The 26691-nt window shown below is 48.8% G+C and overlaps 1 protein-coding gene across 1 annotated transcript; it reads left to right on the top strand.

Annotated features, from left to right (window-relative positions):
* Positions 1-432: 432 nt before the first annotated feature.
* On the top strand, positions 433-6819 carry ACKR3 (atypical chemokine receptor 3). Its single transcript, XM_076342051.1, has 2 exons — positions 433-474; positions 4831-6819. The coding sequence occupies exon 2, from the start codon at positions 4858-4860 to the stop codon at positions 5950-5952; it is 1095 nt and encodes a 364-aa protein (XP_076198166.1). The 5' UTR covers positions 433-474; positions 4831-4857; the 3' UTR covers positions 5953-6819.
* Positions 6820-26691: the final 19872 nt, after the last annotated feature.

Consider the following 26691-nt stretch of genomic DNA (forward strand, 5'->3'; position numbering starts at 1 on the left):
ACAAAACAAACCAGAGAACAACTAGAAACCTGCTTTTCTTTTTTATTTTACTTTAAAGTTAATTTTTAAATTTATTTTAATTTTTTCCTTCCCCCCCCTCTTTTCCTTTCCCCCCATCCTGGTGTCAGTCCCCTTTTCCTCTCTCCTGCCACTGGGTGCCTGAGGCTCCCTATGCCCCCAACCCTCGATCCGCTCCCCTGTTAATGTTAGCGGAGACCAAAGAAGAGCCACGCTCGCATATTAACCCCTTTCCCTTACTGGGGTGCAGCGAGGCGCCCGGGGCCGAGGCGCCGCCGGCGCCGGCTGCCCCCGAAGCTCCCCCCGCGGGGGCCGGGCCCGGGGCAGGCGGTGCCGGGGCGGGCGGCGGTGCTGGGCCGCCCCCGAGAGGCGGTCCCCCACCGCGGATATAAGGGGACGGCGGCGGCGGGCAGCGCTCAGTCGCTCCGCCGGCGCCCGGTGCCTAGGCTGTCGGAGGTAAGGGCGGGGGAAGCGGAGCCTAAACCCGGCCGGGTTTGGAGGGGCTGCGGGGCGGGAGGGGGGGGGGCGGCGCGCCACGGGCTGTCCGTGTGCCCCCGTTCCCGGCCCGTGCAGGGTGACAGCCGCGGGAGGCTGGAGCAGCGTGGCCATTGCAGCCTCGCTCCCTCGGCCCAAGCACCCCGTCGCCCCGCAGCCTCCCTGGGCTGCATCCCAGCCCCTCTCGGGATCACATTTGGGGTGGGGAGGGGGAGCCTCCTCTTCTCGCACCCCACCTGGTTTTCCCGTGGCCAGGTTAGTGGGCTGGCACACCTCGCCGTGGCAGAGGTTGGTGGTGTGCTGGTAGGGTCTGAGAGTTTGGAGTCACCTGCTTTGGGCCACTGCAGCGTCCCGGCACCAAGCGCTGCTCGATTCTGGGTGCTCCTTTTCCCTGCGTGTCTAGGTGTGATCCAGAGCTGCATGGAATGCTTGTTTCCCCGATTATTATTATTTTGTTTTCAACCCAGAACTGCAGAAGAGAGTTTAAACATGCCGGGTGCAGTCTTGCAAAGCCCCTTGAGGGCATGGGTGTCCTCCTTCGGTGGCCAAACAGCCTGGAAGGGGCTGTGCGGCCCACCTCCCCATGCTGGAGAACCAGGCTGATCCTTTGAAATGGGAAGGGTGAAGGTGTGCAGGTGACAACCTGACTAGCTGTCCTGGCTTTTCCTGGCATAGCTCATTTCCTCCTCCACTCTGGAAGGGCAAAGCCATTTGCCTGCACCCCTGAGCTGCCTGGAGGCAGGTCTGAGTGCAGGTGGGACCGGGCTGTGAGATGCTCTGGGTGGAAGAGGGGGTGCTGAGAAGTTCCCAAAAGTGTTGAGGGCTTGAACACTGCCATGCGGTGCTAGGCTGCCCTCCTAGGCAGGGATGCTTGTGCCTGTTTACTTTTTCACAGCCTGCATCGGGTCCTGGGCAGGAGGTGGGACGGGGAGGGTGCAGTCCTGCAGGCTGCATTGGTTCCGGGGACATTTCTGGGTGTCTGAAGCAGGATTTCGGGTGCATCTCCTTTTCTTCATGCTATAATTCCTGTGAACTAGCAGGGACTGGCTACAGCACACGTGCCTGCTGGGTGAAGGGGTGATGGCCTGCAGGAGTTTTGCAGTGCAGTGGACACAAAATGCAGTTCTAGCTGCCTTCACAAGTTTTTAGGATATTGTGCTGTCTGCAGAGAGCGCTAAAGGTATTTTTTTTAGGAGCACAGAGTGGCTTTATTGAGTTTGTCTGGTGGGTTCTCTGCACACCTCCCAGCTAATCTGTGTGGGAATCGGAGCTCGGGTTACAGCAGCTAATCCCAGACTATAGAGAGCCCAGCCTTGTAAGGCTGTAATCTCTGAATATAGCCGTCCTCCCCAGCAGTGCTTTGAGCTTGGGAGGCCGTATCGGTTTCAGATTTTTATTACCGCGCTGGGGATGCAAAAGTGCACAGGCATGCCGGCGGCCCTGGACAGATGGATGCACGTGCATACAGCAGAACTGCTCTTGGAGTGGAGGCAGGCTGAGATTTGTGCTGAGCATCGTTTGTGTTCAATAAGATCCCCAGGGTGGTTGTGAGTGAGCAGCCAGGATGGTGTTGCCCTATCCTAGCTGCTGTCCTAGGCTGGCTATGATATCCCCAGCATTGGTGTGAGTCCCAGCTTCCAAGGGCTTTCTGCTGCCCTGCTGCTGCCTCTTGCTTGCCCTCGCTGCCTTTCTGTCGGCACTGGTGATCTGACAGCCTGCAGCCAGGTCTGTGTTTCTTCTCCATTAGGGGATGCGCTGGAGGCTTGTCGGCAGGTGGTCACAGCCCTGCCCTGGAGGTTGGCTTGAGTTGGGGTCTTGAGATGTGGAATGGGCCCACTTCCCTTGTTGGACCACATGCCTTCCCAGAAGATGCCTAGGCCCACCCATGCTACTTCTGTGGGGTGTTAGGGGGTAGCCTAGTATTTCTCCTGCTCTGCTCACCTTACTGTCCACAAATACCAGTAGGAGATGGTGGCCTGTGCCACGGGGCTGGGAGTTTTGTGGCTTTTAGGGAGTTTGCTTTAGTTGCTGTGGGGTTTTGAGATACAGGGACTTGGGGATGGTGCTGCTCTTCCCACGCTTGAGAGGCCTTGAGAAGTGTTTGCGCTGGGGACACAGTGGTAGTGGTGGGACCCTGGATGAGGTCTAGCAGGAGACCCATCCCTCTCTCCCACTTGCAGCCCTGGGCTGAAGTGAGCATCTTGGGGACCTGTGCCTGGGCAGCACGCATCCCTGCTGCCTGCACCAACCGGGTGGTACAGGCAGTTTGAGGGTGGCCTGTGTCTCTTGCAAGGGGCAGGATCAGCCCTTCTGCCCTGCGTGGACATGGGTTAAATCACCCTCTGCTTTCCTGAGCTGGAGACAGGGGATTACCTATCCCAGCACAGAAAGCTGCCACTGTCTCGGCTCCCTCTTCAGCCAGTGTTTTAGCAAAATCCATGCCTAATTTGTTTGGAATCTCAACTTTGTCTTTCAGCAGGCCAGTAGGGTGAAAGCCTGGAAGGCTGCATAGGTTTGAAGTGATAGGCTCGATCTCCTCGTGGGGCCAATTTGGGGCCTGTTTGTGGCGAGACTTGATCTCCTCTGGATGCGTGCATGGCCCCCCTCATTGTTAGTGCCACCAGCTTCCCCTCCACTGGGACAATAGTGCCTTGAGTCGTCCCCAGTAATCTCCCCCCTTATCTCCTTTCTCTTCCGTAGCCTGTATCCCTGGCAGGCGGAGAGGGTGGGAGGTTTGGGAAGAGCCAATTATGCAGACAGAGGCGTGAGAGGTGCTGTGTCAACCGACATCCCGTTTCAGGGAGCGGGGGCGAGAAGAGGATGCTCAGTGCCGGACCATGTCTGAGCTCTTTCCTGCTTGCTGTCCCTACCATGCTCCCGTAAGCCTCATCAAGAGGTCCTATGGTGGGGTTGAGGATGTTCAGAGATACGAGTGGCCACGGGAGTCATTTCCCCCCGTTGCTGTCTCCAGCTGCTTGCTTATGCTGGCATTGTTCCCGGGGCTGGGGTGGCATCAGGGGGTACTTCTCACTGCTGGGGCTGGGGACATGGGGAAGAGCAAGGTGGCCACCGTTTAAGATGCTAGAAGTGTCGGTGGGGACTACGGGTGGGCTGGCTGACCCGATGCTCCGGCTCAAGTGAAGCCACGGGGTAATGAGATGGGGTCCATTCCTTGGAAACCCACCTTTCCATCTTTATTTTGGCATGCCCCAAGCTTGGAGCCTGCGGACATGGGGCTCCAAAACTTGCTTGGCTGAAGTGTGGCGGTCACGGGCCAAGGCAACTGGCTGCTGCTGTGGGTGGTACTGTTGGCCTTGTGGGGTGGGAGGGTCTCAGCGGGGGAAGCAGCATTTTTACACTGCCCCAAAAGCACAACGGTAATTAGCAGCCTGACTTCAGATTTTGTGTAAGCTGTGTGGGTCTGCTGGGGCCCTTCCTTCTGCTGACAAGGAAGTTAAGGAGCAGCCCCTTGCTTTGTCTGCTGCCTGCCGATGGAAGAAGGCACTGAAGAGGCAAGAAAAGTAGATGTAGAAAAGCAAAAGGGTGGGGAGGAAGCGGTTGTTGTGGAGCCAGCTGTGATGGGGGAGTGTTTTGTAAATCAAAGCTCTCTCCTAAAAAGAAAACTTAAGCCCAGCAGATCTACTCAGTGGTCAAGCTCTGACTTTTTTTTTTTTTCTCTTTTCTCAAAGCTACGTGATAATTGTTAAACGCAGGGGATGCTTTGTAAAATAGAATTGAAGGGAAGGGTGGAGGATGGAGCAGGATTTAAATTTAAAATTGGATGAGGGTACAAAGCCCCTTAGTTCCCCGTTTCTACTTAATGCAGCTGGAGCTGGGCTTGACAAGATGCTGACCAGAGCTTGTGGCAAATGTTTTACGGTACCGTGTATCAGCCAGATCAATTCTACTATGCTTGGGGGAGTGCAGATAAAATGGCTTAAAGATTCCCTTGCTGAAAGCAATAGTATCATCATTTATGCCAGAGAAGACAGATTTAGTCGCCTGACATTTATTTGGCCACGGTGTGCTTTGCGGATTTCACACCCGGGGACGATAGCCAACTTGATGATGTCAGATGTGAGCTGCAAGGAAAAAAAAAATAACCACATAAAAAGCTAGTGCTGTTCCTCTTTTGTCGACCAGATGAGTTTTGCTATGTATCTGTTTTGGTCCACAGATCTCTTTAATGGAAAGTGCTTTACAAGAGTAGGACATCACTAAAACAGCATGACTTGCGTATGCTTTATGGTATGAAGATGGCAGCAGAAATATTTCTGTTAACTTAGGTCATTTCTTTTGATCCTGTTTTGCCTGTAGGTCACTTGAACTCCAAACTGAGCGAACATGAGTGCACTTGATTTGACTTCCATCCTCGATTTTCTGGAAACGGCCAACTTGACAGAGATCAACTGGACGTGCAACAACGGTGACTGCATCACAGTTGATGCAACAACATGCCCTGGCACACTCAACAAAAGTGCCCTGCTATACACCCTGTCCTTCTTCTACATTTTTATCTTTGTCATAGGGCTGGTGGCCAACTCGGTTGTGGTGTGGGTCAACCTCCAAGCCAAAATGACTGGCTACGAAACCCATCTCTACATCTTTAATTTGGCTATTGCTGATCTGTGTGTTGTCATCACCCTTCCGGTGTGGGTCGTCTCCCTCGTCCAGCATAATCAGTGGCACATGGGAGAAATCACATGCAAGATAACTCACCTTATATTTTCCATCAACTTGTACAGCAGCATCTTCTTCCTGGCATGCATGAGTGTGGACCGCTACCTCTCAGTTGCCTATTTCACCAATTCCAGCAATCGCAAGAAGAAGATAATCCGTCGCTGCATCTGCATCTTAGTTTGGCTTCTTGCCTTCTCTGCATCTCTCCCAGACACCTATTATCTCAAGACGGTCTCTTCCAACAACGAAACCTATTGCCGTCCTGTCTATCCAGAGGAGAGCTTCAAAGAGTGGTTGATTGGCATGGAGCTCATCTCTGTTGTGCTGGGCTTTCTTATCCCTTTTCCCATCATTGCTCTCTTTTATTTCCTCCTTGCGAAGACCATCTCTGCCTCCAGTGACCAAGAGAGGAAAAGCAATGGGAAGATCATTTTCTCCTATGTTGTCGTGTTTCTTGTCTGCTGGCTACCCTACCATGTAGCTGTCCTGCTTGACATCTTCTATAGCCTTCATTTCATACCTTTTAGTTGTCAGATGGAGAACTTCTTGTACGCCACTCTTCACATCACTCAGTGTTTCTCTCTAGTCCATTGCTGCGTCAACCCCATCCTGTACAGCTTCATTAACCGCAACTACAGATATGAGCTCATGAAAGCCTTTATTTTCAAGTACTCTGCCAAAACTGGTCTCACTAAACTTATCGATGCTTCCAGAGTGTCGGAAGCAGAATACTCTGCTCTGGAGCAAAATGCCAAATGACTGCAACTCCATAAATAAACCTCCTTGACTCTTTGATTTTTTTTTTTTTTTTTTTTTGGTTGTGGTGGTTTTTTTTTTTAATCTTCCCCTTTCCCTGTGCTTGTTATGAACGGGGCATGAATTCCAGCCTACAAAAGAGAAATAGCAAACTGTAATTTAAGAGTAGAATCAGGTGCAAAATGGAGGTGGTACCAAAATTAAGCCTTTTGGTGGTGTGTTTTGTTTGATCTCCTCCTACCCCAGTCTGGACTTCTTGACAACGCTATGCAAATGGAAATGACTTTCTAGCAGACAAAGCCATTGTGTACCACAGATAACATGCATTTCCAGGATAAGCTTTTTCTTCCACGTGTAGATTCCCTCTTGTCTCCTTGTATATGTTATATATATATAGTATGTTGTATTTAAAAGCTCGAGACTTTATTTTCTGGCTCTTGGTGTACCTTATACAATTGTATTTGAAAGTTAAATATATTTTTATCATGTATTTGAAGTATATTGCTGATGAGTGTATCCAGAGTGCTGTAGTCTGAGTGTTAGATTGCTGTTAGGTTTAAACTGTCATAGGTAAGAGGATGATGATAATTAGCAGTATGGAAATGATCTCTTAGGTGCATCCTCCCTGGCTGGCACACTTTATCGACCGTAGCTTTATGCGGTGGTCATACCACATGTCTGGAGCATGAAATACATGTACTGTAATATAGTTACCATCATGTTAAAATTAACAGTATTTTAAGAGTTAACTCCTACGCCTGTACTTCACAAAACTGTATCCTTATGCACAGAATGAATGATCTTACTTCTGAGAGTTGTCTCTATTTGTAAGTTATTTTTGTAAAATAAAGATCTGGAAAGAAAAAAATATATGCCCAGTGGTTTGACTTGCCATCCTCCTTCTCCATAGAAAAAAAACAAACAAAAAGAAGAAATCCCAAAGCCACCTTCTCTTCTTTGTTTGGTGCAGGAGCAAACAGGTCAGTCTGTATTTTCCTGATGTTTGTTGATGGTGGGCAGAAACTACTGAATGGAGGAATGTGAGATAGCACTGTGCGTGGCGAGAGGGGAAGGGGTGGGAGGAGCGGGTCTGCGGAAGGCTGTGCTGTTTGGGAAGGTAGAGCTGATGGATTTATAAGGTGGAAGCTTGTTGGGAGTGATGAAAGGCTGTGTCTGTAGCTTAAGAATAAACACATAGAAGGAAAATATGGAAGTACGCAGATGGAGTGGATATTTGGACTAATCCAGGTTCAGTCCTCTGCGGTGTTTGCTTGCGCTGGAATTCAGTGGTTAGCAGTCCTGACAGCATTAAATCCCTTTTTATCTCTTCTTTGCTGTGGCTTGTGTTGAATTTGCAATGCTGTATTGCCAAAGTGTGGGGTAGGATTCAGCTGCTGTGGGATGTACGAAGTAGATCTTTAAGCCAGCGACTTGTGGTCATCTTAGTCTCAGGACAAGGTAACTACTGTTAAATCAATGTCTCGCAGCCATTGCTGACCTCCTGTTGCTGGTTTGCATGTTTTGCAACTCTGGTGCAGTGCTAACTGCTTTGCTGTGAAGGCTACGCTTAAATTCCTATTAAATCAAAGCACGCCATTATCCCTCTGAGATCCCAACAGCCAAACAATTTTGTAATGACTATTTTGTTTCTTTCTGTATGTTGTATTACTGCATTCTCAAAGATGATCCTATAAAAATAGATGTTTGCCAACTTTGCAAAGTCTATTATCTCCTCCTTGTACTTGGTGTTTCTGAAAAAGCACTGGTCCATCCCCAAATGGAGGAGTTGGTTGTATAGCCTTTTGCGCGGACACTTATAAAAGATGGTTATTTTGAGATTCCCATAAGCCTTTCTTTAAGGTACTGCCTAACTGCAAGGAGAGTGCTCCCTCATGCCAATAGTTAAAATTGGAGGTGGTGTGTTAATACTGAGAAATTAATGTTCCTGATTTAGTTGGGCATTGCTTCCCATGCCCCAGCATCTGTACGTGTAGCTGTGTCCTCCCCAAAGATGCTGGGTAGGGCTCTGGCATCCTGTTCCCGCTCCCATGTGCTGGGCTGTGCCTGCAGGGTATTTCTCAATTTATAGCAGCGTAACTATTTCAGTTCAGGTTCTGTCTCAGGCAGGATGATGTTTTCATGCTGTGCTGTAGCTGGTTTGGAGGTTTGACTTGGCAGAAGCTCACAACTTCTTTTTTCTCTGCAGTGTGGTACTTGCAGTGCGACGTCAGCTCTGGAGATCTTGGGCAGTGCTGAGTATCGGGGAGGTCCTGTGGACCTGCTGCGTAGACTGGACCGATAAAGTCTCCAGACCTCTTCCTTGGGGAGGTGAATTGTGGTGGGACGATGCCCTTTCCAAAAGCAGGGTCAGACCGAGAGAGCAGGTAAAGGTTGGAACCGTGACCCTCTCTGTCAATAGCTGTAGCATCACATGTGTGGGTATTTCCAGCTCCTTGCATGGGAAGACCTGGGGCTGAGCACCCACCTTGTATCCTTGTGTCGGGTTTTAACCTCAGCTGGTAACTGAGCGCCACACAGCTGCTTGCTCAATTCCCTCCCTCCTTACCCCCCACTCCTCCCCCCCCTGGCATGGGATGGGGGAGAGAATTGAAAGAGTAGAAGTGAGAAACCTTGTGGGTTGAGATAAAAACAGTTTAATAATTGAAATAAAATAATAGTAAGAATAAGAATATACAAAGCAAGTGATGCACAATGCAGTTGCTCACCACCCGCCAACCGATGCCCAGCCAGTCCCCAAGCAGCGGCCACCCCCGGCCAGCTTTCCCCCAGTTTATATACTGAGCATGACGTCACATGGTATGGAATGTCCCTTTGGCCAGTTTGGGTCAGCTGTCCTGGCTGTGCCCCCTCCCAGCTTCTTGTGCACCTCCAGCCTTCTCAGTCGGTAGAGCATGGGAAGCTGAAAAGTCCTTGACTGGTGTAAGCACTACTTGGCAACAACTAAAACATCGGTCCGTTATCAACTTTGTTCTCATCCTAAATCCAAAACACAGCACTGTACCAGCTACTAGGAAGGAAATTAACTCTATCCCTGCCGAAACCAGGACACCTTGGCTCTTGAAAGGGCAGGTGGAGCTGGCAGGCAGCATTCTCCCTTGCCAGCAGCACTGGGGCTTGGGAAGGGTGCATGACTTGTGTGGAGGTGGACAGCCCTGAGGTGGCTGTGAGTCTGTGAGAAGGGTGGTAGTGGGCAGATGATGGGAAATCAGTGGAGGGCAAAACATTGCAGAGGGACAGAAGGATAGAGTTTGTCTGTTGTTGTTGAATATTTTTCTTTAGGATTTGTGTTCGTGCAGAAAATTCTCAAAAATCAAACTTTGGCAGTGGTATAATAGGAAAAAAAAATACATGTATGTTCTAGGAGGCTTTCCTCGTGGTTGTGTGTGCCACAATAACCTAGTTGGTATTTGCACAGAGACCAAAAGAGTGGGTTTGGCCCCATTGGAGTCCGATATGAGGGAATTTATCAGCAGATAACAGGTGAGTGAAAATATGTAACCTCAGGTAGATGTGACGGTGTCTTACACCTTGTTTGGCCAAATGTCCTGACCCTGGAACCAGGGATGTTACGAAGGGTCCCTGCTTCTTCCCGCCGCAGGGCTGCGGCTTTGGGGCAGGACTGGTGGGCTGGCTGCCCGTGCTTGGGGATCTCCCTTGTTCCTCTGACAGCTACAGATGTACGCGGGCGTTCAGGTCTTGCCTTTGCAAGGAGGTCAAATTCACTATGTAAAGGTTTCGGTGGAAAAATGAGTAAAAATCAAACATAATCCATGCTGGAGCAAGTCCTCCTGCTTAACAGACAGCATCTCAGTGCTGTCTGACTCCACATACCTCGGAGGCAGGCACTGAGCGAATAAAACACATCTGCTCTGTGAGAGAGGATTTTTTTTTTTTTTATATATAGAAAGTGCAGTCCTGTTTTATTGTTACTTAAACACAGATTTCCTTTTATGAGCTATAAACGACATTCAGGTGTAGCACAGTGACTTTAAATCAGCTCCTTTGGCAACCATCTAGATAATGTATTGTAAGAAATGCCTAACTGGCCTGTTTCTCCTTTGGCTAATTCATTGTTTCAGTGCTGCTGACTTTAGATGCTAGCCTTTCATGAGTTCACTGAGCATAAAAGCCATTTAAAGTTCCTAAGAAGCAAGAAATAACTCAGCTGTGAGCAATATCTAAGCACGTGGCGGTGTCAGCGCTGCCAAAGCCAGCTCTTAATCTGTTTGAGAGCTTCTTGATGAGAAGAGTTGGGCTGGTACTCTGAGAAGTGGGGCTCAGCCCCTGTGATGGGGTGTGGGGCTGAGGTGGGCATGATGCATTGGGAATGGGTTTTTGGGGGAAGTGATGTGTACGGAGCTCAGTGTTTGCTTTTAGCCTCGCTGCTCCATTACGGCGTGTGGCTGAAGAGCATCTAAGCCAGAGTCTGCTCTGATTTACACCCTGGATTTACAGTAGGATAATGCTGCTGATTTAAAGGGACCTATCCAGGATTTATAGGGTTTTTTATAAGTAGGATCAGGAATTTTAGCCATAATCCTGTGCAAATGTATGGGTGTGAGTGCAGATGTGCGCATCTGCATCACTAATGCAATGTAATACCCATGTACAGCAGTAATGCAAAGACATAGTAATAGTAAAACAACAGATAATAATGATGTAAATTTGCTTTTGCAAAAGTACTTGCATTACAGAGTTATAATACGATTCAAACCAGACTCACAAAGATCCTGCAATGGATAATCCAGCTGTAACCCTAAAGCATGTGGCTGACTCTTCTAAAACCCACTATCACGAGAAGAATCAGTCTCCTTCCATTTTGGTAGTTGCTGTTTGAAAACAGTTCACTTTTTTCTTGTAGGTTTTGATCTATTTGGTTTTCTGGGATTACGTGGAATACGTACAAGGCCTTAGCTAAAGGTCTCTATGCTGGAAACATTATAACTTTATATTACCAAAGAGATACCAACATCCCAGTGATGCTGTAAATCCAGGGAGACCACTCAATCCTATGGCTAAAATATTGAGTAGGATGCTTTTCATCACTGGAGTTAAGAGCATCGGAACAAGGCCCTTCTGGTTATTTACCTTACCAAGCAGGTATATATCTTTACAAGAAAGTGCTGGGAAGCCCACCAGACCCTCTGCAGATGCCCGTGGGCTTAGCTCCGATGTGAAGTATGAAATCAGTGCAACTCAACAGGTCCACTTCAGCAGAGGGTCTGGGCCGCTGTACATCGCACACTTCTTGGCATCATTTGTTTTTAAGCCAACTCTGATGATGGATGTTTTTACCTCTCGCCTCTAGGTTAGGGGGGAAAAACCAACCCCCTATCATGTTTGCTGTCTGTACAGTGCTATTTCAGGCTAAAGAAAAAGAGTTAAATTACATTTTAACAGAACAATACCGACAACAGCAAAGGTCAGGAAACTTTTAAGTGAGGGCACCCTATCGATTGCAACAGTGAAAAGATAGACATCAAATACTTTGCCGTGAAAGGCTGAAAAGAAGTAAATTCAGCATGATATATTGAAACCCAAGTCTCTTTCATAGTTGCAGAGTCTCTGACATAGCAGGTTTACTGTTCAAGCTGAGATATGTTGCCTTGCCAACATATATTCTGAGTTACCCAAGCAGATTTAATGTTTTTGCAGTAGTGACTTTTCCCTTTTTTGGGGGGCACTTGTCTTTTTCTTTTCAAAAAATCGTTGCAGAAGATTTCAAACCTACCTAGGAAATGACCTTAATCAATTTAGTTCCACCGACAAGTATGAAAACTCAGATCTTTCTTTTTGCTTTCTCTAAACATTGTCTTGCTTGCATTGAGTAGGGTGACCAAGTCACAGCTTGATAGAAAAGTGCGTTTTGTTTGTTGTTTTTTTTTTATCCATCCAAGTGGCAGCTCTGTTTTGTCCAGAAGGATTGACGTGACTGACAAGTGTTTTGAATTTCTAAGCTCCAAGGTCTCAAAATGCATGAAAAGTGAATGACACACACACAAAAATGTAAATCTTTGGAAAACAAGCACCAACTACACACAAAAAATAACAATTCTGCGAAAGGGTGACAGACGCTGCATTCATTCCCCCCCCCTTTTTCTTTTTAATAAGTCAGTGTTTCTGGGCCACCTACAGGCACATTTATGTTTTCTGCAGCGGGGAATTGGGATACACAATAAGCCAAAGTCACGGTCATCGTGTGTCAGGGTGCGTCTATCTGCATCTCAGGGTTACGGCTCCCATCGCCACCAGCTTGCCAGTATCTGTTCCCATCAGCTCCCTATCGGTCAGGGCGACGCCGTGGGTCTCAGTCCAATGGGCACATGACACTTGAATATTCTCATTATTTAGGGCTTGGGTTGCAGGAGTCCCAAGAGAGTGAAATCATCGAGCTGAGTTGTGCAAACGCAGCCGGAGGCAGTGCCTGACCCATGGAGCTCACGTCCCAACCCTGTTGAAGGCAGGTAAGGTGGGCTTTGACATGGGGGAGCCCTGCTGGTCCCAGCACTTTTCTGGTGTACATGGGTTGGTGGGGGTTCCCAGACTGGGACTAAGGCGTCCCCTGGGCTGTTCCAAACAGGCTCTGCTGCAGGCTGCTTTGGTTTAGGTCTGTGGGATGCTGTTTCCAGAGAGCAGAAGGTGTGAGAGAGAAGGAAAGTCAGATTTCTGGTCTCCTGATCAGCGAGCTGATTTCTCCCTTCCTCTAGGCGCCCCATCGCAACCTTGTTGTCACTCGCTGTCCTGGGTAATGACTGGGGCAAATGGATTTGCTCAGCTGGGGATTATCCATGACAGCCACACGAGCCTCCTCTGGAGGGCATTTTAATCGTTTTTGCCTCCTTTCATCAAGGACTGGTAAAATACCTGAGACCACGCTACCTGAATGCAGGATGTAACTTCACGAAGCAGCTCGTAAACATGACCATGCTCCCTCCTGGCTCTCTTCTTCCACGTGGCCTCACTCTAAAACCAATGCAGGATGAAAGCTATGGGAATCCTGTGCTGCGCAGAGGATGCTGAGCCCTTGAAGATGTGGTCCGGAGCTCTTGTCTCTAACCCAGCCAACTTGTTCCAATGGCTGGCTTGAATTTCAAGGTTGCCCTGTTGCTTTGGTGGGAGGCAGGGGTGGCAGTTTTATAAAGAAGAGTGGTGATGGAGAGAAAGTTTTTCTTCTCACTTCCCATCCCGTCTGGCCCAGTGAATGTGGTGTTTTTGGTTGAGGGGTTCAAAGGAGTGAGGGAGGCAGTCAGTTGGAAATGCCAATTCTGCAAGCTGCCGAGAGCCACTGGCCGCTGCTTCCTCTTGGTTCAGCTTGACCAGTTCATCATGGGCCCGAGGTGGCTGCTTTAATGGGAAGTTGGCCGGCGGAGGAGAATCTATACCTTCCCTTTGCAATGAATCAATAAAAAGCTGGAGTGTTTTGGATTCCTCCTTCCAGGAGAGAATAGCCCTCATTGTAAGTCTGGAGAATAAAACAGCAAAGAGAGAGAGAGGGAAGCTCTTCCCTGTGCACGCTCCAACTCTCTTGGCTGAGAGGCAGCTTTGCTCTGTGCATCTCGGCCACGTTTGCTTTTGGCATGACTTGAGGCTTTCTAAACCTCGCCTGAGAGTTGTGTCTTTCTCTGGAGGCAAACGCCAGGCATTGTTTGTTCAATCTAATTATGGGATGAGGGTGATGGAGCCTAGGAGATCCCTGGGAAAGGATACAAAGTGGGAGTTTAGCAAGAAAAAGCAGCCCTGATGGCTTGCTATCATGAGCTGTTCTCTGGGCAGCTTCTCAGCTCTGCCTGTCAGCCCCATCACTCCTTTGCACCCAGTGATCTCTTGGTCCTGCTTCTGCAAAAGATGCTTCAGGATGAAAGCCTGTATTTCAGGTTGGAAACTCAGATGCTCAGGTTGTTCACTTGTCAGAGAGAGGTGACTGCTTAGCTCAGCTGCTGAAAGTCTGGATGCAAACCTGAAGTGCATTAAACCTTTTCCAGGGAGGGGGGGTTTCACACTTGGAAAGCTTTACGAGGTTTCCAGTGTTTGCTGCTTCCAGTCAGGCTGGAATCTAAAAGTGCAAAGGCCCGTGAAAATGATTTAATAAAGAACAAAAACCAGACCCTGAGACAGGTTCAGCTCTGCAACTCCTCTGAAATTGTAGGCTTGCTGAATTCTCATGCTTTAGTCGGGTAGATTTGCTCTTGTAAAGCTGAAAACCCATTCTTCAAACTGGATTCAACCCTGGCTGCTGTTTGTATAAGGGTTAAGAGCATCTCCAGGTATAAATTGCCAGTGTCCATCAGCATCAGTGGGTTATACTCCTTTATGTGGCTGCAAAGTCTGGTCCAGGTAGTTAGGTGGAAGTAAATGGGATTTACTTGCATGGGCAAGTAGGTGCTTCTGTACACATATCCTTCTCCCCGCAATTTGCCATTGTTCTTGATGGCAACCTCTTTTATCTTATGTCGGTGAGAAAGTCCCAGACACCTCTTGGCCTGGATTTCTTCAAACGAGGCTTCTTGATTCTCTTCTGCTCTGTGAGACCAGCAGCTTGTTGCCTGTGGTGTGTGTTGGACCTGGGAGGTGTTTAGGGGAAGGGGAGGCTGTTTCCCATTTGAGCCATCTGCGTTGTGTGTAAGGAAAGTCTATGCAGGCAAAGACGCCTTTGGAGATGGTATAGCCCCAAAGATGAATTGTTGTAATGCAGAATATAAAAGGAAGCAAATGCTTGGGATTGAGTCAAGTTTTGGTGATGATTTGGCGTTAGCTGGAAAGCAGCCCTGGTTTGAAGGGTCCTTCTCTTTGGCCATGCATCTTCTGATCCGCTTTCATGTTTTGAGTGTTATTCCAATGCAGAGACAGCTCCCGTGAATAATGGGACATCCCGTATATCAGTGGCTCATCGTCTCCATCAAGGGATGCCCACTCCTGAGTTACAGGTGGTGCTCCTGTGCTCATGGCTGATATCCAGGGCAAGAAATCTCGGTCTGGCTGAAGGCAATGGGATGTCATTAACAAATGGGAGCTGATCTCTGCTCAGCTAATCCTGACTTGTAAGATCAGATCCTGGGGCCTTCAAGGGGTTCCCTGTGATCTCTTGTAATCTTCAGCTGTTCAGAAAGTTGGGGCATCTGGCAAAGGTACAGCGAGCTCTCTTGAGGCTTGTGGTGTGGTTGGCATAATGAGGTCTCGGTCTGACATATTAAGGTAACAGGAATCTTTAATAAGAATTGTATGGTCATCCATAAAAGAGGCTGCTAGCACTTACTGAAATTGGCTTCCTTATACTATTTGTACTATATATATATATACACACATGCTATATATTTATACTAATATCGAGCTAGTCCTGAGGGTGGAGAACATGGCAACGTACAGCACCAGAAATACTACTTGGGATCTCGCAAATCCCTTCTTCTTTCCTCGGGTGAGTGACCAACCACTTCCACTTTACAAGGCATTGGATTACGTCCACGTCACTTGAGCTAAAACTGTTTCAACTTGCATGGTGACGGAAAAAGGAACTTTCAATGAACTGTAAGTCAGATTTGTGTTACACAAATAGTACCTTCCTCCAGGGAGTTGTTGTTAGCTGATTTAATCACCTTTCCCCCTTCCATTGGCAGCTGAAGTTATGCATTAGAGGAAGACAGCAAGGGAGACAGGTGCAGAACAAGACTCCAAGGTAACCTGTCATCTCATGCCTTATAGGAGGAGAAGGCTGGAGACAACTGATGGGGGAAGAGCAAAGCCATTGATTGTTTCCAGGACCTGTGGTTCACAGGTAAGGAGGGTTTTTTTTGCCCTTTGCTGCTGCATGATGTAAGTTAAGCTGCCATCTTAACTTAACCAGAAACACGTTCAGTTCTGATTTTGAGTCAGCTGAGGTGTTGTTCAAGCTTTTTCATAGTGTGCAGCCTCTCTGTTTGGTTGCTCTTGTTGTTCATTTGCAGGAGGTGAAGATGAGAGCGTGGGTTTGGGAGAGCCAAGGAGCCCACCTTGAAGTGGGTAGGGTTTTGCGCCATTTTTAGTAGCAGTATCTGTTTGATAACGAGCACTGTATTTGTCAGGATAGATAAAACTCATCTGAGGTGTTCTGCTGGATTGGCTTGACTGTACTCTTCCTCTGCCTTGTGTGGTCGTCTTCACCTTCTCCTGCAAACCTGGGGGCTGATTTGTGCCCTGCGTTTCCATCAGTCCCAGGGGCCTTATCTCTGCCTTGCAGCTGGGAGCAGGGCTTTGTCCTATCTCTGGTACTGTAGGCACAGCTCTGCATGAGCCGGCACCTGAAATCCTAACAGCGGGGCTGGTAGTGAGCACCAAGTTCTCCACTCATCTTTTCCCTTACCCTTGCAGGTCCCTTCCAGTTGAGGGCCATTTCTCTGGGCCCCTTCATGAACGTGCACAAGTGATGATGCTTTGTAAAAGCCGTTTTGTAGCTATACCGCTGGGGGAACAAGAGCGATGTGTGTTTCCAGCCAGCTCCCTCCCTTATGCACTGATGGTCTTGCTGCCTGCAGTGCTCCCACAACCGAGGCGAGGTTTGTAGGAAGTAATATCTCTTGTTAGATTAGCCGACAGATTTGGGAAAAAACAGACAAGCCATTCTTGAGGCTAAAAGCATATCTGTTTGGTAGATGATCTCTGCTCGGATGGGGGCTTCCCATCCATACTCTTGTTATTCAGTTGCTTACAAAGATGTGAGGGTCTCTTCTCTTGGTAGAAAGCATCCCTGGAAGTGCATTCCCCAGGCAGCTTGTGGGAGCCAGGGTTGCATGCAGCCCCCTTCCAATCCACATTTGACAGACTGAACTGGCTTGTTATGAAACTCCTCCGAGATAATACCATAGCTATTTGAAGTCTCTTTTGTTTCATAGTGTAATCCGCTTGCTTTTCCCCCCCCTCGGCTGCAACAGCAGCTAGTTGATTCTGTGCAAGTCTGATATGGGTTAGTAATATATCTTGGGGCGAAATTACAGGTTTTCCTCTAGTGCCAGACATTTGGAAGCATCTGGTTAGATAGAGAAGTACCCAGCATGGATAAATCATGTTTAAAAAGCTTGTAATTTCTTTTTTTTTTTTTTAAACTGCTTTTATTTTTTTGTGTGTGTGTGCTTCCACCTCCTGGGGTATCTCCCCAGCTGGCTGTGGAGGAGTGATTGTCAGTGAAAGCCCAGCCCAGTGGATACTCTGCTGGAAAGACAAGAAAGTAGTGGGAATGCTCTGAATTCAGTTTTATACCTCATTTACTAGGGATTGCCTTTAAAAGCTGATTCTTCAGCTAAAGTGGGTTTCCTTTTACTCTTTTGGCAAAGGAAACATTTTGCACAGGGCTTTTCTCAGAGCATCTGTCCCCTTCATTTAGAAACTGGCTGTTTAAGCTGTGCTTTCTAAGTATGTGCTTATATAGTAATTCCCTGTTCCTCCTTATGATAGGGTGCCCTTCTCAGTTGCACATACTTTTGCCTGTTGGGACTGAGTTTTCCACCTGAGGTGTCTGCCTTGGACTGAGTTCTTCTGGGGAAATACCATCTCGGAGTAAAACAGTCATTTCTGAGAATAGGACTGTGGAAAGCCAAATAATTTAGTCCACATTGAGGCAAGCCTGGCTCTCTCTTATGGAAAAGGCAAGGGGAAAAGAAGAGCAGATGTATTAGAGCTTTTCAGTTAATTCCCTAAATATGCTTATACCTGTTTTATCTTACCAATGTCTTCCTCTGCACCCAGGAATAGAGGGCAAAACTGTCTTTGTGTTTGTGCAAGCCCGAAGGCTTTGGCCTGAAAGAGATGGATGGCCTGTCATTGGGGGGAACTTGATCTCCATTTGGTGGCTTCTAGTTGGGATGAAAAGAAGCAGTGAACTGGCTGGAAACATGACCAGTTTGCAGTTCATGCTTTTATCATGTTTGAGACTTTTTTTTTTTTTTAAAGACAGACCATATCATCAAATGGAAGAATTCACATGGTTTCCATAACGTGTAAAAGCCTGGATGAACTAATCACACTGGCCTGTGCCTGGGGCAGTCCATCATCCTAAAACCACCGAGGATGTAGTTGCCCACTAGAAGGACGGAGCTGGCTTCGTTCAGGCAGCAGGACCTGCAGTGGTCCAGGAGGCAGCCTGTATTTCTGGCAAGGAGTAGCACCAGTGAAGAACTGGTGTGGCTAGCAGGGAAGGGGCATCTAAGTGAAGTAGATGATGGGCAGCTTGGACTGCTGGGTCAGCTCCAGCCTGTGCCTTGCAGTTTGGGAAGGAGAGGATGGTTCCTCTGCCTGTGCCCCCTTTGCTAATTGCTGCTGAGCCAGACGAACCAGCATTTGCGGGTGGGAAGATCAGCTCTGTCGGCATCTGCCTTTTGGGTTCATTTTCCTTGGCATTATAGGGGGCGGTGTCAAACTGTTGTTTATTAGAGACTCCACCCCAAACCACAGTGATCCTGAAGCACACGTGTGTCTTTGCATGCAAAATGACCATGAATCGGTCAAATGCAAGGTCAGAGATGAACAGGGTGGGAGTCAGACTATATTTCCAGGTCTGCTGTATTTGGCCAGAGCTGAGTCCAGATGCAAACCACGAGCTTGCCCAGCAGTAAGCTTGTCTCTGGATTGCGGGTGAGCAGCCACGCAAAACCCAACTGCACTTCTCTCCTTTCTCGTTCGGAGAAGATGCCAAAGGGGCAGTGGCTGTGGGACACGTCCCTCGAGGAGCTGTGTCACCCTGTCACCCTGCGAATGGGTGCAAGCTGGAATCATGAACTGTTTCCCAGCATCTGATAGCAGTGATGAGGGGGCAAACAGGCTGGGGTGCAGCGAGCTGGCTGGCTGCTATCCGAAAAAGAAGACCATGGCATTTTTCTCTTCAGGGTAGCCCTGAAGGTGAAGATATTCAAAGCTAAACAAACGAACAAAAAAAATCATGTTTACATGAGCTAGAGTCCTATCCTGTTGTCTGTTGGCTGACAGGCAATTAAACTCTCCCAACAGGTTGCGTGTCTGTACGTGATAAGATAGGAGGGTGTGAGCCGGGTATTATTGATAGTTTCTGGATGCACCGTGTCCTGGGGATTTATGCTGGGGAATGATGCAAGGGGACATCTCCCCTGGAACATCCTTTATGTTCAATTCACAACTGATTTGCTTCGAACAAACGAAGACGTGCATAATCTGCATGAGAAAAGCTTGTAGAGGGACAGGGGCTGGCCAACTTCAGCTTCACGATCTGATCAGATACCATAGGTGTGCATAGGGTAACTGGGTGGGCTGGGAAAAACCTTCTTGGTGGCAGCCCAGCTTCCAGGGAGAGCGTGACAGGCAGCTGACTCCCAGAGGAGGTTTGGTAGCTGAGGGCTGAAAACTTGCTGGATTAGCAAGTCCTGCAAGCCCCACTCGCTAGGCAAAATTTGTCTGAGCTGATTTCTGCAGGGCTTGATCTCAGAATTTATGTATCTTGAAGCAAAGAACAGCCGAAGCCTGCAAAAGACATTGTTATCGCTAATCATAAGAAGCAAAATTGAGTTTCTGTAATGCTGACCTTCCTGGGACAAACACAGGAGTGGTGTTTTGGTGATGCAGAGCATGGGGGGCAAGGAGGAAATTCCTGAAGTTTGTAGGCATATGCGTAGAAAGGCAAAGAAAATGGCTGAGCTTGTAGAGGCACTACAGTGAGAGACTCTTTTTCAGCAGTGACGTGAGGCTGTGTACATAGCACCTGAGCCGTGTGCTTGAACTGGGATGTGTGCACGCCCTCCCCAGCCAGGAGGATGCTGCCACCTCTGTCATGCACTTCGCTTTGGTGGGACAAGTTCATGTGCCTCACAGGGCGGGTGGATTGAATTAGTCTTAAGGAGAGAGGTTTGGCCTTTCCTGCCGCAGGGATGGTGATGGAGGGCACCAAGCTTGGGAGGAGGATGAGGGGAGGTCAGAGGGTCTTGCTACCTTTGAGAGGAGACAGATGGAGCGTGGGGGCTCTGGCCACTTCCCCCAGCTTTTGCTATTCTATCCCTTTCCATGACAGCACTGACTGGGTGCTGATGCTGGCAGGAGAGGTTGATACCCTAGCTGTGGTTGCCTCTGACAACCTGTTGCCCTTGGCAACATCCTCTCCTGCCCGTATGCTTGTGCACTTCAAACCTGAGTTTGGTGTTGTAGCAGAGTAAAAGGAAGGTGTTCTGCTGGGGTTACTTTACTTCTGTTTGAGCTGACCTTTCCCAGTTCTCTCATCTCTTAAATAATCCATCCCCTGGAAATCTTTATGTGCAAGGGCATTACTCAGCAGAGTATTTAGCCCAAGGAAAGTCAGGAAGAGCTTCTGATTGTGCTGTATCTGTAGCATAGGTGTTAAAGATGTATTTGTGAGCCAGTCAGAGAAGAATGCTGAGGAAATCCTGTTTGGGTTAATCTTGTTTAATTTTATAATAAAAAACAGATGGCTGGCCATCTGGTGCTTCTTGCAATCAAATATCTCACAATTAACAGTAATTTACTTGCCCTGAGACTTCCATGATCTTCGTGTGTGTTTTTTTCCCCTCCAACCTGAGTATGTGTGGTCCCTTCCTAGAGCAGTGCTGAGCGTAAGCCTAGCCCTGGAGCTGCCTGTAGAAACTCGTGGTGGAGAGCGGTGCGGGGCTCCTGGGAGGCATCTGCTTTCCTGCTGGACCTTCCACTTAACACCCCCAAAAAAAGAGGCAGGCAGCATATCTTCTGCTTTTCAGACCCTGGAGGAACCACGTTCGGGGTAAGCTAAGTGAGTCTCGGTACATACCTACGTATGCATCATTGCAAGAGGTGTAAGATGACACTTAAGGGGAATATACAAATTAGATCTACGTTTTTCACCAGGCTATGGGATTTCTTCAGAGCTCAAAATGATTATAGCTAAAGCGGGTTTTCTCTGGCAGTTTAAGTTACTGAACGTAATTAAACAAGATGCAGGTGATCCTCTGCACTAGGAAAGCTTTCTGAGAGAATTACAGCAAAATGGGGTGCAGAATAAAACCCACAGGGCAAATATGCCATTCTTCTGTGCAGTCTTTCCTCCAGAAGGTTTAGAGACCCCCAGGATTCATCCCACATAAGCTGTTCAGTGATAATGCCAGGTGTGATGGGTAGTTACCAGCTGCAGAACCAGACATCGCATCACTAGCTCATCTTGGTTGATGCCAAGGATGAATTTGGACCTTTGTGACTTGTAGTATAATAGAGGTGCCTTCTATTTCTGATAACAGTAATGAATTTGCAGGCAGGAGATGAAAGTATCCTGCCTTTCAGGGTGATGAGAGCTATATCTGTTTTTGATAACGCTGGATTTTTAGGTGGTGCTGGTGCTGCTGAAAATGGTATTTCTTCTTCTGAAACACTAGCCTGCTGGTTCGATTACATTGTTTTCAGAGGTGACATTGGCAGTGGAGAGTGGCCTCTTCAATAACTTCAGGTCTCTCTTGAATATGTCCTTCCCCCACCACCTCTGTAGTTTTTAATAGTATCAATAGTGAACATGAATAAATGAATTCCAGATGAGAGATCTGCATGCCAGTAGGTAAGAGCTCTCCCAGGCATTCCTATGTAATTGCTAGCTGTTTACTATCCTAATATTTTTTTGCTAACAGATGAAGAAAAATAATTGAGCTCTTCCTCTCCTCCTCCACAAAATCAGTGGCTTCGTACGCACTCAGTGTGCTGGTGCTAGCTTCATCAGGGAATCGGGTCATGGAGCTAAAAGTTATATTCAGATAGTAGGGTACGTTAGACTGCTGCTATGCTCCATCCTCCAAGTTGTTTATTTAAATAGAGAGGAGCCTTCTGAAGGGCAAGAGCTCATTTTAACAGGGCTCCCGAAGGGGACTTTCGGCCATCGGTGGGATCTGCAGAGCTGGCAGGTATGGGGTTTCACACTGCCCCAGCCACCAAATGATCAGATCTTGGAGGTGCGGCTCAGGAGTGGATCTGACATCCATCTAGAGCAGCTCACCATCCAGTCTAGATAACTGCAGTTAGAAAAACAAAGTGATTAGTGGAATGGTATGAACACACAGGTCAATAAAATAGTTGTTATTATTAGAGCAGTGGAAAAATGCTGCATATGACGATCTGGGAGCTGTGTACATGAACATTTCTAGGTGAGTGCTGTTCGGCTCAGTGCAGACCACGTTTTGGAACTTCTCCACCCTGTTTCCCCCTTTTCTTTTCCCCTCTTTCCTGGTGGGACCAGGGCAAACTCTTTTGTCCTTCAATACTTATTTTTCCCCCGCAGTGCAGCCTGTGTCTACAGTATCTTTTTCAGAAGAAGGATAAGAATGGAGGATCCAATGATTAGGACCTATATCTGGCAGGTAACCCCTCAGCGGGTGCTCCTCTTTCTGGGGTGTCACTTTGGGATGTCACTAACGATGCGATCATGAGCTTTGGGTCATGGGTCCAAACTCTGCTCCAGTTCAGGTTTGCCCACCCTCCTGGTTATTTATGTGGAGTGGACAGAGGCCGTGGGGCTCTCTGGGTGGGATCGCTCCCACCTGAATGTGCCCCATCCTTGTTCCTGCCACTTGCATGGCACAAGCCCACACCGCCGGTGGAGCTTGGCTCCATCTGCTCGGTGTGCATGCTGCCCAAGGGTACTCTTCACCCTGTCCCTTGGACACTTGGAGTTGTTGACCCTGCAGGGTTCATCACCCCATTGCTGCCGTTCACCAGGCTGGGAGAAAGCCTGAATGCCCAGCAGACCTCTGATGCTGCTTTGAAGGGACTGTGCTATCCCTGCTAGGCAGAGGAAAGTCAAGAAGCACTGGGGACAAATAAAGGATGATGAATCAGCCATGCCAGGAAGCAAACCTTGTTCTTTAGGAGAGCTGGATCTTGCCAGCACAATAGCTAGATTACAAAGCCATTTCCTCCAATTACCTTCTCTGTCAAATCTCCGTGTCGTCTGGCACTAGGAAAGCTTGGATCCAAATTCATTGTGAATTGGGGCGACGACACCAGAGATTTCTAAATTAATATCCTGCCAAGAGGAATTGAGCTTGTTTTTTTCAGTCATGTCAGTTCTGATTCCTTTGCTTGTCAGAGAAAACTTTGGCTTGCCATCTGGTTTCAAGGGCACGGGTTAGAGAAATCGTAGGTTGCTCAGCCCAGCACGTTGAGCTTGCTGTGCAGCGGCTGCAGGGAGATTTGTGAAGGAAAAAAAAAAAAAAAGTGCTTTGTGGGGCCCTTCTTGGCACCTGGCAAAGAGCAAAGGGGGAGACCAGAGGCACAGGGTGCTGGTGAGAAGGAAAGAAAGGGCACAACCTCTTCCTTAAAACAGCGGGAATGTGCACAGGTTGTGCACAGCAGGGTGGACTGGAATGAATTACTGCCCTCTTCACGTCTTCCTAGTACAAAGTCATCAGCCATTCTGGATGCATTTAAAGACCGTGGTGTGTTTGCTCTGCAAATTGGGTTAGATATATTCAACTGAATGTCAAAGGACTCCTTTGCCCTGCAGAACCCATGGACCTTAAAATTTCCAGGAAATGAGCAGCACGTTGACCAGCTACTATGCCACGTAACTGGGGTCTGGTGCCCGTGTTACCCAAAACGCATGCTTTTACAGGCTGGGATGACTCTGGGACAGAGGTCTCCACAGCTGATGATGGGAATGCTGCGGACTCAGAAGGTAAGCTGTGGTGGGGTAGGGGGGAATTGCGAGGGTCTGCGTGTCCTTGTCCTGTTGCAGACAGACTTAGAACAGTCTTCAAGAAGTGGGGTTGCAGGTCATGGGGCGGGACCACGCAGAGGCAGGGGACAGTTCGGTGACTGGCACATCTCCTTCTCTAGGAGCAGATTTGGGGTGCTGGTGAGCTGGCTGGCTCCATTGCCAGACCACACTGGGAAGAGGCAGAGCCAGGGATGCAAAATAATGCAGACCTCGAGTGCTGGCCACACTGCTGCAAAGGGGGCTGGTGCACGTGGTTGGGGGAGAGAAGCCCCCAAAGAAGAAATCCCGTAGGAGCTGCCAACTTGAGCAACGCGCTCTGCAGCAAAGGGCTTTTTAGGAAGGTGAAGCTGATCACCGTGTGGGTGTGATGGTTTATGTCCCTCCTGTTAGCTCTTCTTAGAGGGAGAAGGAGTCTCATGGGGTGCACTGGAGCTGAGCTCCCTTGGTTGCTGGGGATGCATGGCTCCTTTGTCAGGGCATCAGACATTGGCAGCAGGCGCCCAGCCAGCAGGTCGCGCGTCTTTGCAAAGGCACCATTGGCCCTGGGTGCCAGCGTTCCCGCCCAGCCGTTGGGAAGGGGGCACCTGCTTCCCCTAGGCATCCCTGCCATCAGCTGCAGCTGCCAGTGTGGGGACTGTCCCTGCGCCTGGGGCCGTGTCCCTCCCCTCGTGGCCCCTTGGAGCTGCAGGCAGAGGGTCTCCGTGCATGCAGCATCTTGGGGCACGAAGCACTATCGGTGCCAACTGCCAGCTGGGCAGGGGGAGGCTGCCACTGCGCTGGCGGGGAATTTGGAGAGGTTTCCAGACCTCTCCCCCATGAGCTGTTTGTCCGAAGCCATCTGCCTGCCCCGGGTACCGAGCTGGGGTCCGGCACGACTGTGGTGGAGCTAGAAAGATGCAGCAATGGATGATGCTCCTCTTCCCTTAATATTAAACCCACGTCCTGCCTGTGGCTGCCTGCACTGCTCAGCTCCTTACAAAAGGATGAAAGGATGGGCAGCCTTGTGCTCTCCGGACAAGCCAGCAGCTGCAGAGGTGTTGGTGGTCAGTGCCGGGAGCGTGGGGGCTGTGTGACGAAACACCCCATTTATCATCACCCCGCACACCCAGCAGCCGCGGCTCCTTATCTCTCTTCCCAGCACTGGCGTGGTCCGTGCCAAAAGCTGGAGCAGAAGAAATTGGTCTCTGTGTCATCTCTGCAGCCCTGTTCTCAGCTGGTGCGTCCTGCCCTGCCTGTCTCGCAGCACTTCGGCTTGCTGGGTGCTGGTGCCTCCCTTGCTGTGCCTGGGTGCTGGGATGTTTTTGGATGCTGTGCTGGGAAATGCTGCTCATGGTTCCTTCAGCGAGGGGCTTCTGGGGGTGTTTTCAACCACGGCTTTATAAATTCGGACGGATGTGGTTTTGAAAACTTCAGCTCCGAGGCATGCTCTCTTTTTAAATGCTTTTGGTGGAAATTTGCACTTCAGTGGATGTGTGGAAAAATGGTGTTTTCAAAGTGAAAATGAAATGGAAACCAGCCTACCCTCTCCTCCCCCTCCCTCCCCCAGTGAAACGTTATTTGAAAAGTGGGGCCTCTGTTTTGAAATATCTGGAGCACAGAGACATCCTTCTTTTTACTTCCTCTGCTTCACTGTTCCTTTCTTTGCTTCTATTTCCCTTATTTTCTTTGTGTCTTGAGTCCATCCCCAGCCAGCTCCCAGCTCCCCTTGTCACTTGTAGGGTGCAGGGTGTCACGAGAGGTCTGCTGAAGTGCGTTAAGTCCCTATTTTTTTCTTTTTTTTTTTTTTGGTAAAATGTGCTCAGAACTGAAACTCTCTATAGAAACTTTGTACTTTTTACATAAATTAGGCTTTATAGTTTATGCCTGCTTCCCTGGGGCCTGTGAGCTGGCTGCCTTGGGTTCTGCCCATGCATGTGAAGGAAAGCGGATGGCTTCCCAGGAGCTGCTGGTTTACCTGTGGATGGGGAACCTGTTTGCACTGGCAGCTTGCTAAAATCCTCACATCCTGCTGCACATCCTTCCCTCTCTGGCTGGGGAGATGATGCTGTGTGCTGCGGTCCTGTGCCCATGAGGCCGATTTAACACAGAGGGGCTGTGCTGCCTAAGCTTGTGTGTGCGTCAGCTTGGACGTAGTGTCCCGAGCATCTTGTCTGAGAAACCCTTCTTATTCAGAGGTTGTCTTCTTTGCTAGGGAAAGTATGTGTATGGAAATAGCTGGTACTGGTGCCAGCTCTTCTTCCAGCTCACCGCTGTGCAGCCATGCAAGAGGAATGGGTAAGACCTACAAGGAGGGATGCAGTGGGGTGATCAAGGCTGTGGTGGATGATGCAATGGTGGTGCTTTCATAGCTGTCTAGACAGAGAGATGCGAAGGGCGCGTCGGATACTGGCTTCGCATCATGGAGCCGGCCTGGTGGAGCTGAGATCGGAGGGATGCTGCTGGGTGCGGGGGAGGACGGACCCGGCGCTACGGATCGGTGGTGATGAGATGCTGTGTCTGTGCATTGTGCAAGGAGCTGCTCACGTGGTTTCAGTCGAGCCAAAATATTCTTTCAGAAAGAGAACGGACCAGATGTCTTATTATTGCTGCTCACAATGCTGTCCTCTGAGTACAACGATCCATCAGGGGGCTCGGCACAGCCCTACAGAAAAGTCCCTGACACGTTTTTACAGCAGGGCCAGGTTCTCACCACTTGTGTGCATTTGTACCCCTTGACAAATAGCTGTTTGACTTCAGTTTTGTTCAAAGTCGCGGTGGTGTCAAGCAGAGGGCTCCTATTCAAGTGCCCACCAACGGTGGTCCACAACTCGCTGTTTCCTCTTCTTTTCTTGCTTTGTTTCCCCATGACAGTCACTCGGGAACTTTTTCTTTTTTTATCTCATAGGGTTTTTGAAAGACAATTTTAAAGGATTTATACGCAGCAAAACAGTGCCTCTAATAAGGACTGTAAAAATGGCTTGGGAGTATATGGTGTGAGGAATTCCCATTTGCATTGCTATGTTACTGACATGACACTTAATTGTTTTTTTTTTTTGGTAATTTTTCCAAGA

The sequence above is a fragment of the Aptenodytes patagonicus genome, chromosome 6 (genome assembly GCF_965638725.1).
Source record: "Aptenodytes patagonicus chromosome 6, bAptPat1.pri.cur, whole genome shotgun sequence".
Taxonomy (NCBI): domain Eukaryota; kingdom Metazoa; phylum Chordata; class Aves; order Sphenisciformes; family Spheniscidae; genus Aptenodytes; species Aptenodytes patagonicus.